The sequence below is a fragment of the Sarcophilus harrisii genome, chromosome 6 (assembly GCF_902635505.1).
Source record: "Sarcophilus harrisii chromosome 6, mSarHar1.11, whole genome shotgun sequence".
Lineage (NCBI taxonomy): Eukaryota > Metazoa > Chordata > Mammalia > Dasyuromorphia > Dasyuridae > Sarcophilus > Sarcophilus harrisii.
In genome coordinates this window covers 251,479,653-251,495,313 of record NC_045431.1, presented here as the reverse complement: position 1 = coordinate 251,495,313, position 15,661 = coordinate 251,479,653, and the positions used below count along the sequence as shown (strand labels likewise).

Sequence of the window (15,661 nt, the reverse complement as noted above, 5' to 3'; positions counted from 1 at the left end):
GATGATTAATGGTAGGTACTTTTCTTTTAAGTACTACTGTAATCAGCTTGAGAATTTAAAATATATGCATGTTTTTGTAACTTGTGAGTACACAGGATGATTAATGAAATTTTCAAATCGAGACCAGAGAAGAGACTGGAAGAGAAAAATGTAAGAATTTTGAGATGAATAAAATAAAGAAGTAGAATATATAAATTTATGCATAGATTTCATGATACAAACCATTTAGGTAATAATTTCTTCACTGCAGCAATGACATCCTTGTTTCTTAAGCTATATATCATAGGGTTAAACACTGGTGTCACAATGGTGTAGAAAAGAGAGAGTACTTTGTCTATGCCTGACAAACTACTGGATTTGGGTACTGAATATGTAATGATAGCAGAACCAAAGAATAATACTACAACTGTGAGATGGGAAGAGCAAGTGGAAAATACTTTATATCTCCCAGTGGCTGAAGGCATTTTCATAATGGTAGTGATGATTTTGATATAGGACCCAAGAATCAAAAGAAATGGAACCATAGCAAACACCACAGCATCAACATAAATAGTTAACTCATTCATAAGGTTTTTACCACAGGCTAGCTTCAGTAATGGGGGCATATCACAGAAGAGATGATTGAGTTTATTAGAACCACAGAAAGGCAGAGAGAAAATCTGATATGTCTGCCCTATCACAACTGGCATTGCACTGACCCATGAGGCAATAACCAAATGAGTACACACTTTGTAGTTCATGATGAGAGAGTAGTAGAGAGGCTTACAGATGGCCACATAGCGATCATATGCCATCACAGCCAGGAGCAAACACTCAGTGCCTCCTAGCATAAGTAGGAAACAAAGTTGTAATGCACAGTTGAAGAAAGAAATATTTTTTTTCTTGGTCCAAAGGTCTCATCATCATTCTTGGGAGAGTAACTGACGTGTAACATATTTCCAAAAAAGAAAAATTACCAAGGAAAAAATACATGGGGGTTTGAAGACTTGGATCAATCTTGGTTATTAGGATAATGAGACCATTCCCTAACAAGATGGTCAGGTACATGATTAAGAAAATTCCAAACAGAATCTCTTGGAGTTTAGGTATGTCAGAAAATCCCAGAAGAATGAATTCTACCACTGTTGTAATATTTCTTCCTACCATTAAAAAAAAGTCCACATATGAAAATATTGACCATGGGGCAGATAAATTGCTTCTTCTCTTGTGGTCCTTTTTCCTTTCTCTGTAAAATAAAGATAGAAGATTAAATGGTCTGCAAATTGCCTTCCACATCTCATATTTTAAGCTACAATGTATTTCCTAACTATATCAAAATATGAGATTGAGAACATTTTTTTCTCTGCTGTTATTTATTCCATGATGTAAGGCTCTTGATCATTTATTATGTTTTTTCATTTTAATATACATCAAAATTTGACATCCATCTGCTCTGTTTTCAATTAGAATACATTGCTTAAAATAATATACTCAATATCTAATTTTTAACTAATATCTATTCTTCAGTTGCTAACATTCTAATGTTTTCTGCTGCATACTCACTGTCTTCTCAAAATTCCATTATTCTAGGGTTCCAGAACATGTAGCTTTAAATATGAATGCCAGTAATAAAATTTTAAACAATTTGAAATTATTATGAATCACATATAAAAGGATTACATTCCAAATATAGTGACTATGTTACCAGGGGTTAAGTTAATTCTTAATATGGGACATGAATTGTCTATAAAGTTTTATGTGAAAAACAGACATAATTGCTAATCCTAAATAAAATTGGTCTCATGAAATGGTTTCTGTAAACCACTATACTTTGCTTATGCTGTATTCTTTCCTTGCTGTGCTATTCTCAGTATTTGCTGCTTAACAAAATTCTTGATTTTTTCCATGTTTCCATGATAATTGATTATCCATCTTCTAATTCCTTCTTTCCTGAACTTTAGACAAGAATAAATATTTTCTTCAAAATTCCAGTGCAATTGATTTGGACCTTGCACATTTGGAATTTAATGTTACTGTTCCATTCTTTTTTGCTCTCTCCTCTTATTCTTCCATTTAGCTTATTATTTTTGGCAGTGTAGCTAGTAATCAATTACATATATCACAAATATATGTGGACTCAATTATATTTGAATTTTTGTTATTTTTAACTTACATTTGTATAATAAATATGGTAAGTAGCTCCAGAAAAATGTGATTATACAATTGTAATGTCTGGGATAGCTCTCTGGAGGTCCTTCAAATGGGCCTTGGTTTTAGTGGAATGATCACAAATATAGTCAGGAACAAAGTCCAAAGTCTTTATTATCTAGCCTCCTTTTCCTGGGGCCAGGCTAGATTTCTGAGGGACCTTCAGATGGGCCTTGGTCTTAGTGGAGAAATAGAGGAGGACAGGCCAGCCACCACTAGGGTCTTTGTCTTCTAGTCTGTTCCAGTCCTCCAGCCTCCTGTCTTCTGTCTTCTCTATCTCCAAGCCTCTCTTTTGAGTCTGACTTTGGTCTCTTAAATACTCTATAACAATTAAATCCATTCATCATACTGAGTATAAACCAATCATTATATCACTAGGGAACCATTATTTGTTGTAAGATTAAACCAATCATACTGAACTAGAGAACTATTAACCATCATGCTAAACTAGATAACTATTGTCTTATCAATTCCATTGAGTTAACACCTTGCTGTAAGGATCCTTGCCTGGAATATATTTCTGCAGAGTTCTGGCCCATCACATACAATGATAATTTGAATTATGCCACCATTTGACTATATTCCTTATTTGTCATGATGTATATTTAGCTGGATATCTATAACCTTGTTGTTTGTTCTGTTGCATTACAGAATTCTTGAGAATGGGGACTGCTTTAAAAAAAAAAAAATTCCATCTCCAATAGTTAGTATCATGGCCAGAAAATGATAAGAGCTTAAATATTGATCATTAATTAATTGAATTCATTGTCCCCAATTCTATTCTGTTCACTTAAGATGCAAAAATCAAAAATAAAAGTATTCCCCTTCAAGAAGCATGAATTTTAATGAACACATTATATTTGTATGTTTTTATGTCTCTGTATTTTTCTGTGTCTCTGTTTTTTTTTCTCTTCTCTGTCTGTCTATCTGCCTGTCTCTCCCCGCCTCTCTTTTTATATATATTCATACATGTGGAGAATATATAAAAGCATGCATATGTGTGTGTGTATATATGTATATTTTTTGCTTTTCTCCAGCATATATATATATATGTGTGTGTGTATGTATGTGTGTGTGTATGTACATATGTATGTGCATATATCTGTATCTATATAATTGTTAGAAAAAGCAGGAATGCACATATATGTATATACATATAGACATATGATAGGTTGCTCAATAGATAGAATTCAGACCCTAGAATCAGAAAGACCTGAATTCAAATGCAGCTTTAAACACTTATTGGCTTTGTGATCCTGGACAAGTCTCTTAACCATGTTTCCTTTAGTTCTTCATCTGTAAAATGACTACCGAAGAAAATTGCAAATAATTTCAGTATCTTTGAAAAGAAAATCACAAATGGATCTATAAAGAGGCAATCAATACTTAAATGACTGAAAATAATATATCCATAATTCTAAATAATTTGTGTGTATATATATATATATATACACACACACACACACACACACACACACACATATATATATATGTAATAATAGCAGAGAGACATAGAGAGAGTCTGTGGATGTGTCATATATGTATAAAGTTTAAAGAAAGTTAAATTTGAAGAGAATTCATCATCATTTTTATAAGCAATGTCCTATTCCTCTAATTAGGTTATATTTTTTAAAAAGAGAGAATTACCACTTATCATTACTTGTCTTAAATCTAACTATAAATATATAAATATATATGCATATATAGAGAACATACTACAAAAATATTTATTAGAAATCATTTACATAATATATTATATAGCTGTAATATATATGCACATATATAATTATTTATTGGAAAGTAGGCTTTAGAAAATAATTTCAAAGTTAAAAGACTTCCTATTCAAATTCCATTCTCCAAGATTTTTATTAAACTTTATTTTTTGAAATTCATGAAAGGGATGAATAATATATTTTGGAAATGTTTTCTTGTGATGAATTCTAAGGTTTTTTTCACTACTCTTTCTAAAATAATCTCCAAAATGCTTATAAAATATGTTGTGTTAATTTTATGAAATGCATATTTTATTGATTTCATGTTTATGATACTAATGGTCATGTAAGTTGTAAACAGTTTTCCAAAATTGGAAATTTAAAATAAAATAAAATTAGTAAATGGGAATTTATAAGTAATAAAAAATTATTTGCTCTCCACAAAGTTTTGTTCTTAAAATAACATTTTAGTGGTAATAGCAAAATTTATTGTATTATTCTTTTTCCCCAAAAATTTCATGCAAAACCTGGCGAACCATGATTTGTGGGTCTGATTCTAATATGAGTTTATTGAGATATTCATTTTAATTTTTATGACTGAAAAAATACTTCAGATCCAAATGGAAGAGGTGCATTATTAGTTTCACTTTAAAATGTGATGTTAAGTTTTAGTCCCATTGGCTAGTAAATATGTTCTTCCCTAATGTGAGTCAACTGCTCTTGTAAATTTAATGAAATTCTTATGTTTATATGTTTTAAATGAATGGTTCTTAACCTGCAGAAAATTGTAAGACATGTAAATCTGTCAGAAAATTGTGTTGTCAAGTGAGTTTCTATAACCAATTCACTTATATCAACAATCTTACATTCTCAGAGAAGACAGATTATATTTGTTTTAGGAGGAGTGGTTAACAGTGTAAAATATCAAGTCAACTAAATTGCTTTTAGAATTCTGGAAAGTAACACATTTAAAGTAATCGAGTCACACTTTTTAGATTCATACTTTCTAGATTCAAAACTATTTTGAAAAGATAAAGGGCAGTTGTACTTAATCCCATCCTGTGGTATTCGTGGTATACTTCAAACTCTTCCAAATATTACTTAAAGTTACCTAGGCATCCTATAAATATCTATTTTTAGTATTATAGAAGAACATACCAATGGATCTGGTGGTATGAATTCATTCAGGTTAGCTAAGTTATATCTTATAATCACTTTTCTTATCTGGGTTATTACTTCTCTATTATAAACAATTTTCTATCATTTTTCCTTAATAGATCATTTTTTTATCTTAAAAAAAGACAGAAGTAGGATGAGAATTGCACAGCCCGAACATGGAGTTACCATGAAACGATCTAATGAATTGTTTTCTTCATTACTCTTGGTCTTTAAAGCTTCTTTGGGCTCTGATAAAGTGAGATTTTTTTCAAAATTTCTAAAAATATTTATTAAATTGAGTAACTCAAAGAAGGCTTCTGAAACAGTTTGTTCATTTGATAATTTAAAGGTGTGGGAGAATTGAGAAAAGGGTAGTAAATTCTGTTGCTTGGCACACTCTGTAATCAAAACTTTGTGATTTAATTTTCCATTCCTTGATAACAACTATGAAAAGAAAACATGAAATATTTTAAAGCACTTTCATCTATTTTTTTTTATTCCATCTTTTGAAAGAGGATTTTTTTTTTCTGCTTTCCTTAGCAAAGAAAATTCAAAGGCCATTCCTCAGTAGGCTCTCACACACTACACTAAACCAGCATTTCTCTGTAGCTGTAATGCTAGCTAGTTTTGAAAGGAAAGATAAGGCACTAATTTTAATCTTATCTAGTTACATCAAGTTCAAAGGGATCTTTTGTTATAGTGTGTAAAACCAATTGGAGCAATCAAAATAGAATTTTCATGACTTTGTTTTCCCTGGTATTTGAATTTTAAGCAAGTCAGCTGTTTTAAATTTGAAAGGCATCCTGAAAAAAAAATGAATATCCTTAGAAGAAAATATAATTGTTAATTAGTTTACCATTTCATTGATAGATTACATAAATGGATCATACCAAGATTTGCATGATAAATTCAGAATCTTTCACAATGACTTTGGATATTTTCTTTTTTTTCTCTAATGTATGCTTTTTACTTTGTCGGATGTTGAGGCAAGAATGGCAAATATTTTTTCCCTTTATATTCCAAACAGAACTTATTTTTCCTTTTTCTATTTCTGGTGAATAATTGTGATACTTTCTTAATATGAGTATTAGCAAAATGAAAACTTTAAATTATCTTTAAACAACCAGACTCTCAGGTTCATGACAATTTTATTATTCTCCAAATGAATGCTCCTCTTGACTTGGCTGAATCTTAATGTCCAAACAGAATCTAGACTTCAAAAGCCTCCATTGACAAATAACCCACAAATGAAAGATCCTAGGGTTATAGCAAAAATAGACCAGACTTACCTTTCTCAGTTCAAGTCCAATCACATTTAGTTGCTTCTTGTATTTATTAAAATATTTTACAATGTATATTGGCATACAGATAATACCAGAGAAGATACTTTACATATTATCTTAAATTTGATCCTTAGAAAAGTTCCATAGCACAAATAAAGGTATAAACATCCCCGTTTTATGTCTGACAAATAAGTGATTCATTGTCAGTAAACTTTTCCATAGTCACAAAAACTCTGAAGGAGAATTTGAAATAGATGTCCACTCAAACTATAGTATGGATGTATGCTGATTCTCAAGAACTACTCTTGTGAATCAAGAGATAGACTTCTCTTTAAAATATTTGAGATCTATATTTAGAAATAATAATTGTACTGTTCTCTATGGGGACAATTCTTCTGCCACTTCTCAATTTATTACTAATATCCTAGGACTTATGAATAAGTTCAGCTCACTATATATCCTTAATAAGGTAGCACATCATAGACAAATACCCTTGGGTTTGAGTCTTAGGGACATTGGACCCATCTTTGATTGGCAACTTACTTAAAATGTAAATGCTATCAAGTTGTTCATTACTTTACTTATCTCAGTTTCGTTGTGTAGGCAATTTGGACAATGAAATGTGTATTGTCTCATAAGTTTATTGTAAAAAAAAAAGGAGTTTCAAATATATCATTAATTACATAACACATAATGATATAATCTTTTAAAACAACTTTATAATTGCTGTATATTAATGAAGGTGATGATAATTCAATATTTAAGATGATCTTCAGATATCAGTGATTACAGGGAAGAACTTGTTTACTGCAATTAGTCCACATGCAATATCATTCATCATATACTTTCTGTTATCCTTTCTGCATAAGAGTAGTATTAATGATGTCCTGAATATATATGAGTTCATTCACTAATACTTTTATTCAATTATCAATCTACTTGTGAAATTGTCCATAAGAGAGTAAATATAAAAATGACAATTTCATTGGGATTCCTATATGAAATATTGTAAAATAATAATTGCAATGATACCTTGCCCCATTCAGAATATTTGCTCAAAGCCTGTGATTTTAGAAAATATCAAGGTTGATCCCAAAGTAGGGAAATGATATGCCATCAGACTCCGAAGTGGAGAATAGTAGATCTGTGTATCAGGTTAAGTTCATCAATCTGAAAAAAACTGAAATCAGTTTCTTGGCATTGTATAACATTATAAAGGTAATGCAACACTTCTACTGTTCTGTGATCCTACTTTAAAAAAATATGATGAGAAATAAATGATGAGAAAAAGGGAAAAGTAGATAATCAATTATGTTCTCTATTTTCTTTTGTGACTCAAATGGTATCATTCATTCATTCATTATTGCAATTATGATGATTTTGTGTTTGATGTCCTATGAATCAATGCATAAATAGTTGTAAGCAGGAACAACTTTTTAACTTGATATAATCAGAATTTTCTATTTTGTGATCAATAATGTTCTCTAGTTATTCTTTGGTCACAAATTCCTTCCTCCTCCACAAGTCTGAGAGGTAAACTATGCTGTGTGCTTTTAATTTATTTATAATCTTTTTCTTTATGACTAAATTATGAACCCATTTTGATCTCATCTTGGTGTATGGCGTTAAGTGTCAGCAATGCCTAGTTTATGACATACTAATTTCTAATTTTCCCAGCAGTTTTTGTCAAATAGTGAATTCTTATCCCCAAAGTTGGGTCTTTAGGTTTGTCAAATACTAGATTGCTATGGTTATTGGCTATTTTGTCCTGTGAAACTAACCTATTCCACTGATCAACTTTTGCAATTTCTTAGCCAGTACCAAATGGTTTTGATGACTGCTGCATTATTAAAAAAAAAAAAATTAGATCAGGTACAGCTGGGCCACCTTCATTTGATTTTTTTTTTTAATAGTTCCCTTGAAATTCTTGACCTTTTGTTCTTCCAGATGAATTTTGTTGTTATTTTTTTCTAGGTCATTAAAATAGTTATTGGGAGTCTGATTGGTATAACATTAAATAGATTAGTTTAGGGACTATTGTCATCTTTATTATATTTGCTTGACCTAGCTAAGAGCACTTAACATTTTTCCAATTGTTTAGATCTGAATTTATTTGTGTGGAAAGTGTTTTGTAGTTTTGCTCATATAGTTCCTGTCTTTCCCTTGGCAGATAGATTCCCAAATATTTTACACTATCAGCAGTTATTTTAAATTGAATTTTTCTTTGTAACTTTAATTGTTAGATTTTGTTAGTGATGTATAAAAATGCTGAGAATTTATGTGGATTTATTTTGCATCATGCAACTTTGCTAAAGTTGTGTATTATTTCTAATAGTTCTTTAATAGAATCTCTGGGGTTTGCTAAGTATACAATCATATCATCTGCAAAGAGTAATAATTTGGTTTCCTCATTACCTACTCTAATTCTTTTAATCTCTTTTTAATTTCTTATTGTTGAAGCTAACATTTTAAATACAATACTGAATTGTAATGGTGATAGTAGGCATCTTCGTTTCACTTCTCATTTTATTGGGAATGGTTCCAGTTTATCCCCATTACATATGATGCTTAATGATGGTTTGAAATAGATGCTACTGACTATTTTAAGGAAAAGTCAATTTATTCCTATACTCTCTAGTGTTTTAGAGTATTCCTATACTCTCTAGTTTTAGTGTTATTCCTACGTCTCTCTAGGGTGTTGGATTTTATCTCATGTTTTTCTGTATCTATTGAGATGATCATATGGTTTTTGTTAATTTGGTTATTGATATAGTCAATTATCATGCATATGTTTTGAAAATTAAGAAAGTTTTAATTAACAAAAAACAAATCAATTTTCCAATTGCAACCATTTCTACTCATATAAAATATTTACTAGTCAAATTATTAACTATTAATCAAAGAATTTCAAATTAAGACAACTCTGAGGTACTACCACACACCTCTGAGATCGGCCAAGATGACAGGAAATGATATTGATAAATGTTGGAGGAGATGTGGGAAAAATGGAACACAAATACATTGTTGGTGGAGTTGTGAAGTAATCCAACAATTCTGGAGAGCAATTTGGAACTATGCCCAATGGACTATCAAACTATGCATACTCTTTGATCCAGCAAGATTTCTACTTTGCTTATATCTCAAAGATATCATAAAGGAGGGGAAAGGACCCACATATGCAAAAATGTTTCTGTCAGTCCTTTTTGTAGTGGCAAGAAAGTGGAAACTAAGTGAATGCTCATCAATTAGAGAATGGCTGAAGAAGTTATGGTATATGAATGTTATGGAATATTATTGTTCTGTAAAAAGTAGTCAGTAGAATCATTTCAAAGTGGCCTGGAGAGACTTACATGGACTGATGCTAAGTGAAATAAGCAGAACCAGAACATTGTAAACAGCAGCAACAAGAGTATATGATGATCAATTCTGATGGACATGGATCTTTTCAACAATGAGATGTTCCAATTGCTTGTTCCAATGCAAGTTCAAATGACCTTCTACACCCAGTAAAAGGACTGTGGAAACTGAGTATGGATCACAACATAGTATTTTTATTCTTTTTGTTATTATTAGTCTGTATTTTCTTTTCTTTCTCATTTTTTCTTTGTGATCTGATTTTTCTTGTGCAGCACAATAATTGTATAAATATGTATATATAATTGGAATTAACATACATTTTAAGTATATTAGATTACTTGCTATCTGGGTAAATGGATGGGGAGAAGGGGGATAACTTGGAACACAGAATTTTAAAGGGGTCAATGTTAAAAATTTTTCATGCATATGTGTTTTGAAAATGAAAACTTTAATAATAATCATAAAAAAAAGATCAACATGATGATTTTAGAAAAGCCTGGAGAAAGTTACATGGAGTGTTGCTAAGTGAAGTGAGTAGAAGGAAAAAAAAAAATCTTACACAGCAACAAGATTATGTAATGAACAACTGCAATGAACTGTGTCAATAATGTGGTCTTTCAGGCCAATTCCAATAGGCTTGTGATGGAGCGAGCTATCTGCATCCAGAAAGAAGACGATGTGGACTGAATATTGATTACCACATAGCATTTTCATCTATTTTTCTATTTTGTGTTATTTGCTTGCTTTTTTCCCTGTTTCTTTTTTTTCCCTTGTGGTTCTGATTTTTCTTGTGTAACATGATAAATGTGGAATTATATATAGAAGAATTACATGTGTTTAATCTACATTAGATTAATTGCTATCTAGGGGAGGCTTCTAATATTAAGACTAATTAAATTGCTGTAACAATATTTTATCAGTTACTGAAATTGTTTTTCTTTATCACATTTTTAAATGTGCTTACTGGAGGTGATCTCATTTCATCTTGGGTTTGAATGACCCTTCAAATTCTTGACTTTTCCATAGCCACCACTGGGGTAGATTCTCTGATAATCATTAAAGCATGCTTTTAAAACTATATAATTTTTTTTCAAGCATATCATACAGAAATTCCATATTCTTAAAGTAAATGTAGTTTGTCACAGAATTAAAATTGCAACAAAAGAAAGCAATGAAACACAATGAAAATATGGCACAAAACCCAGCAACCATCTGACAAAGATTTAGTTAAAGCTGGATACACTAGCTAAATCTGATTTTATTCATTCAAAGTCAAATATTTTCAATTACCTGTAAGTAGAAGCAAACAATATTGTAACAAAATAAAAACAACCTTAAATTGTTCCCGTCTTAGATAATTCACATACTACTATCAATAAAAAGTAAGTGTTTTTATGTTTGACCACATAATAGAATGAAGCCACATTGGCAGGAGCTCCTAACATTAAGAAATTCATTCTCATACTACACACACACACACACACACACACACACAATAACTATTTAGCCTAAAAGTGTCCCCTGCATATTTCTGCTTATTAACAACCCAATTTCCTTAAAAATTCAGTTAAAGTATTATTTCTCCACATAATACTTTTTTATACCTATCTTCTGTCACCCTTGAAAATATTTAGCATTTGAAATTTGAATATGTGCACATATATAATCTATTTGCATGTGTATTCATTGATTTCAATGAAATGTAAACTATTTGAGTATAGAACATTTAATTTTATTCTTTTCATCCCTGGTCACACACTTAGGGTAGATGTTTATCTTATCTCATAAAAGTCATTTTATACCTATATACATGATGATTGTTATAAAGTGAAAAACTTTTTCAAACTCATATAGTAGAATGGAAAAGGGGGGTTTCAATAATAATTTAAATAAAGGAACACAGAGCAACTGATTATAATTTGACATACAGGAATCCTTTATCATTTCACTTAGGCAGTAATTGTTTGAGTGCATTAATGACATCTTTATTTCTCAGGCTGTATATCATGGGATTAAACATTGGGGTTAAGATAGTGTAGAAAAGGGAAAGTATTTTATCAATTCCTTCTGAGTCATTTGACTTGGGTCTTGAATATGTAATAGTTGCAGACCCAAAAAATAAAATAACAACTAGAAGATGGGAAGAACAAGTTGAGAAGGCTTTGTATTTTCCTGTGTTTGATGGAAGCTTCAAGATGGTAGTGATGATTTTGACATAAGATCTGATTATCAATATAAAGGGTACCATGACAAATAAAACAGCAACAACATAGACAGAGAGCTCTATCACAGAGGTATCTGAACAAGCCAACTTCAGTAATGGTGGTATATCACAGAACACATGATTAAGTTTATTACTATCACAGAAAGGGAGTGAGAAAACCTGATATGTCTGACCAATCATGACTGGAATTCCAGTGGTCCAGGAACCAACTACAAACTGGACACATACTTTATGGTTCATGATGAGAGGATAGTAGAGTGGTTTACAGATGGCCACATAACGATCATAGGCCATTACAGCTAGAAGCAAGCATTCAGTGCCTCCAAGAGTAAGGAGGAAACACAGTTGTATAGCACAGGTCAAAAAAGAAATATTTCTGTCCTGGGTCCAAAGATTTGCCAACATTTTGGGAAGAGTGACTGATGTGTAACAGATTTCCAAGAAAGAAAAGTTCCCAAGAAAAAAATACATGGGAGTGTGTAGAGCTCGAGAAACTTTGGTGACTAAAATGATGAGGCCATTTCCTATTAGGATACTCATGTAGATAGTTAAGAAAACACCAAACAAAAACCCTTGGAAATCAGGAAGGTCAGAAAAGCCAAGGAGAAGGAATTCCACTACAGTTGTAAGATTGGTTCCCACCATTATTTTCTCTGATTTTCTCTGATGCTCATATGTTGTATGATGATTCTGGAATAGCATTCCCATCATCTCTCTTAGGTCTCATTTTCCATTTTTTTCTGTAAAAATAAAGATAGCAGATTATAGAATCTCCAAGCATTCTGACTAAATTTTAATATTACTTTAATCTCTGCCAAAGTATATTTTGTTATTTTTTAGCTTTGAAATGTTTTACTTTACATTGTTTACTAAAATCCATTCTAGAGCTGAATTTTTTTGGCATGTTTTGAAGTCCTTAATCTCTTAATTTTGTCTTTGCAGCTTCAAAACAGCCCTTCTTCCCTATCATTCTATGCCATATATCTATAGCTCCCTCCAATCATAAAATTCTAGATTTTCTCCTTTAAAATTGCTTCTATCTAAAAAATCCTCTCATGTAAAATATTCTGACTGACATTTTGAATGAAATGTTGATTAATTCTTGTATTGAGGAGACAGGGACTAACGTGGGGAAAACATTTTATGAAATATAAATAAGTACAAAAAAATACGTATTTGAATATCATTATCCATACCTATTTTTTTTTCTAAAGGATATTGTTTCTGGGGAGTAGAAGAAATACACTTCTACAAAGAGTAATATGGAAACAATCTAAATAAAATTATTTTTTCTCAAATATTATTGACATTCTAAGTTCTTTCCTTCCAGTCTTTGGTGATGTTCTATTCCTTTCTTGGAATGATGGTTTTCTACCCACTGTTCATCTTTTATCAGAATCATTACTTTATTTCAAATGTCAATTCTATTTCCACACCTTCACCATTTGCTTCAGAGATTATGGTGGCTTCTATCAGAGTAATGTTTTATTTAATTAATATTAAATCTGCTTTCTATTTAAGCATTCATTATGGAAACATAGTAGGTTGCATAAAGGAAGAAATTAGTCTCAATCTTGTCTCAGTTACTAAATAGTTCTGTAGCCTAGGTAAATAATTAAAGTCTCTTAACCATATTTTTTTCTTTTAATACTAAAAAAAGCACCCTACATCTAAAATTTATAATTTCCTAGGATGGTTTTAATGATTATAATGATGATAGTGAATGTTGATCTTACTTCATTTAATTCTTTCTTTCAACTTATTTCTCCTCCTCTCCCCTTTCTTTTCTTTTCCTTACTCCTCTTTCTCTTCCTCTTCTTCCTCTTACTCCTCCTCTTCTTCTTCCTCTTCCTTTTCCTCTTCTTTTTCTTCTTCTTCTTTTTCTTCTTCTTCTTCTTCTCTTCCTTTTTGTCCTTCCTTTATCATTTTTACACATAAACAGAAACACACAACTACCTTAATACACATCAAATAAATAATTCACATCAAATAAATAACTAATTTTAAGACTTTTATGTAAGTATAAATAAAGTTTGGATGATAAAATCATAGTAACATAAAATATGGTATTTATTTCCCCTCAGGTACTAATTGGCACCTAATAATTTTTCTCTTTTGTGAGTAACTCAAATGTGCTGCACATCTAGACCTATATTGTTTTGTCAATGCTTTGAATTTATTTAAGCTCCAGACATTCTTCCCACAACAATTTATCTGTTCATTATTTTCATTCAGTTTGTAAATAACTGAAACCAAAAAATTTTTGCTTAATAAGTTACTTCTCTTACTGAATTTTAAGAGGGAAAAATTCATTCATATAAGAAATAGTTTTTAAAGGTAGAAATGTAAAGAGTTAGTCTGGAGAGAGATTTTTTTGGACAGGGTTTTACTACATTAACACTGAAATTCTATCCTCGAGGAAAATTATTACAATTTTGAACAGACAACTTTTTATCACTGGCCATATGAAGGACACAATTGCAAATCAAAAAATGTAGGGTATAATTACTGTTCTTAGAGTGCTTAAAACTGTTTATAGTATGTAGGTAGATGATGATGATGATAGTAGTGGTACTTGTGGCCATTTGCTTTTTAATAGTAATCATCACAATGTATATAACATTGTGATAAATACTAGTGTTATACACACATAATGTAAAGGCTACAAGTACTATTGAGTTTACTTTAATTGATCAATCAGTAAAACAACACTCATTTATTGCCCCCCTTAAAATTTTAAGCATTGTATTTTCTCAGGCAACAGAAAAAATATTATCTCTGTCTCAAAAGCTTTTACATACAAATATCTAATATTTTTATAGATATCAAACTATCTGTAGTATATCTACCTATCTCTACATACAAAGAAGTAAAACCAAAGAAAGTAATTGCTTACATTTCTGTTTGTGTTTTTGTAGACATTTTTTAGACATTATGTGTGTAAAAAGCAATGTAAACATTAAGTAAAAGTAAAATAATGTAAAAAAAATACAAGTACATCAGTAACTGGAAATGGTGGCAGCATCATGTTCCTCATCCTTATCGCATTTTTCTTTCTTTTTTTTAATTACTATAACTTTTTATTGACAAAGTCCATGCCTGGGTAATTTTTTTACAACATTATCCCTTGCACTCACTTCTGTTCCGACTTTTCCCCTCCCTTCCTTTACCTCCTCCCCCAGATGGCAAGCAGTCCTATAGAAGTTAAATATGTCACAGTGTATCCTAGATACAATATGTGTGAGCAGAACGAATACACAGGAAGAATTAGATTCAGAAGGTAAAAATAACCTGGGAAGAAAGACAAAAATGCAAGCAGTTTACATTCATTTCCCAGTGCTCTTTCTTTGGGTGTAACTGCTTCTATCCATCCTTGATCAATTGAAACTGAGTTAGATCTTCTCTTTGTTGAAGAAATCCATTTCCATCAGAATACATACTCATACAGTATCGTTGTTGAGGTATATAATGATCTCCTGGTTCTGCTCATTTCACTCAGCATCAGTTCATGTAAGTCTCTCCAAGCCTCTCTGTATTCATCCTGCTGCTCATTTCTTACAGAGCAATAATATTCCATAACATTCATATACCACGGTTTACTCAGCCATTCTCCAGTTGATGGGCATCCATTCATTTTCCAGCTTCTAGCCACTAAAAACAGGCCTGCCACAAACATTTTGGCATATACAGGTGCCTTTCCCTTCTTTAGTATCTCTTTGGGGTATAAGCCCAGTAGAAAC

General features: G+C 31.1%; 2 protein-coding genes across 2 annotated transcripts; both read right to left on the bottom strand.

The window, feature by feature from the left end:
* Positions 1 to 209: 209 nt before the first annotated feature.
* LOC100916500 (olfactory receptor 10AG1-like) lies at positions 210 to 5,505 on the bottom strand (the record flags this gene model as incomplete). The annotated part of the gene is given in 3 exon segments (XM_012552952.1): positions 210 to 896; positions 898 to 1,139; positions 5,469 to 5,505. Coding segments are annotated over 3 exon segments (966 nt in total), but the record flags the coding sequence as incomplete, so codon positions are not given.
* Positions 5,506 to 11,642: 6,137 nt separating this feature from the next.
* LOC100916237 (olfactory receptor 10AG1-like) lies at positions 11,643 to 12,566 on the bottom strand. The gene has a single exon (XM_012552953.1). The coding sequence runs from the start codon at positions 12,564 to 12,566 to the stop codon at positions 11,643 to 11,645; it is 924 nt and encodes a 307-aa protein (XP_012408407.1).
* Between the last annotated feature and the right edge of the window lie 3,095 nt (positions 12,567 to 15,661).